The 1397-nt window shown below is 34.2% G+C and overlaps 1 protein-coding gene across 1 annotated transcript in view; it reads right to left on the reverse strand.

Annotated features, from left to right (window-relative positions):
- Window positions 1-1397, reverse strand: part of ALG9 (ALG9, alpha-1,2-mannosyltransferase) — a 154535-nt gene that overhangs the window by 134361 nt on the left and 18777 nt on the right. Inside the window, exon 3 of the mRNA XM_006833967.1 lies at window positions 704-838. Coding sequence (XP_006834030.1) covers window positions 704-838 — 135 coding nt within the window. The remainder of the gene's footprint in view (window positions 1-703; window positions 839-1397) is intronic.

A 1397-nucleotide genomic window follows, 5' to 3' on the forward strand; every position in this document is an offset into this window, starting at 1 on the left:
AAAAAAGTAACAGCTGAAAACTTTGTAAGACACAGCCCACATAAACATGAAGTTGAGCAAACACCAACAGGATAAACCCAAAGAAATCCCTGTCAAGACACATCATAGTCAAACTTGTGAAAACTAATCAGGTTAGGTCCTACTTGGCTATTCCATCAATTATCCTTCAACATTCTGCTTAAATTCTAAACCCAGACTCACTGCCATCAAGTTGATTCTGACTTATAGGTTTCCAAGACTGTAAATCTTTATAGGAGCAGACAGTCTCATCTTTCTCTTACGACAGGGTTTGAACTACCATCCCTGTGATTAACAGCTCACAGCAACACCAATGTCTAAGCCATAACACCACCAGGTGCTTAAATTAGGTCCTCCTAATATGCTAACCCATTTCACATCATGGTTTTCTTCCATAAAGTTCACCATATTTATAAGTACCTGTTCAATGTTCACTTTAATCTTTAAACTTTAAGTGTCACAAAGACAGACACTTGGTCAATGTTACCTCATCAGCACTTAACACATTCTCTAGCAAATAAAAGTTGCCCCATTAACACCTGGTGAATGATGAAGGAATGAATAAATGACCACTTCAAACAATATTGCCTCCAAACTACCAATCTAGTTTGTCCTTTTCTCAAAACTATTCTAGAGACTTACCTCCTCGTCAATTGTCATTGTTTCCACGTTGACTTGCTCTTACCTTATCAGTCTGTAGAATTCTTGCATGAAAGGCAGCTGGCCAGGCATGAAGCAACAGGTAAGCATAGGAGCGAATGGCATAAACTGGGGAATATTCCCAAGTCTGGAATCCCTTCCCATAGATGAGGTAGTGTGTCTAAAAATACAAAACAGATGGATTCAGGGTAACGTTCAAAAATTCTTATAAGATGCAAGTGAAGTTTCTAAGTAGAAATTTTAAAGAGAGATAAAGGTACACAAAAATGCTGAAACTCTCAACAAGATTTATAGGTAAAGAATAAGAATCAAAGTTCTCAAATATTATAAAAACATTAGGACAATATAAATTCTACAAGATTGTTGTCTGGTCAACAATGAAGTCTTGACTCCTACCCTCTACTTAGTTTTTTAAAAACTCTACTTAGTTTTTTTAAAAATAGTCACTAGCCAAAATAAAGAAACTCAAAATCATATAGTAGGTATCTTTTTTTCTGATATTTCTTCTTAACATAATATGATCAGAAAAGTACGCCTCTAAATTTTCTATAGTAGAAAGTCAAAAGATAATGTCTATAATGTATAAATCCATTGACCTAGCCTCGATGGTTTTATAATCAGAACTCGACTAGAGAAAGATTTAAAAAAAAAAAAAAAAGAACGAAACAATTTTTGATAAAGGAAACAAGGTAAAAAAAATTGCTACAATTTTATGAACT

Source organism: Chrysochloris asiatica, unplaced genomic scaffold (assembly GCF_000296735.1).
Source record: "Chrysochloris asiatica unplaced genomic scaffold, ChrAsi1.0 scaffold00008, whole genome shotgun sequence".
NCBI lineage: Eukaryota > Metazoa > Chordata > Mammalia > Afrosoricida > Chrysochloridae > Chrysochloris > Chrysochloris asiatica.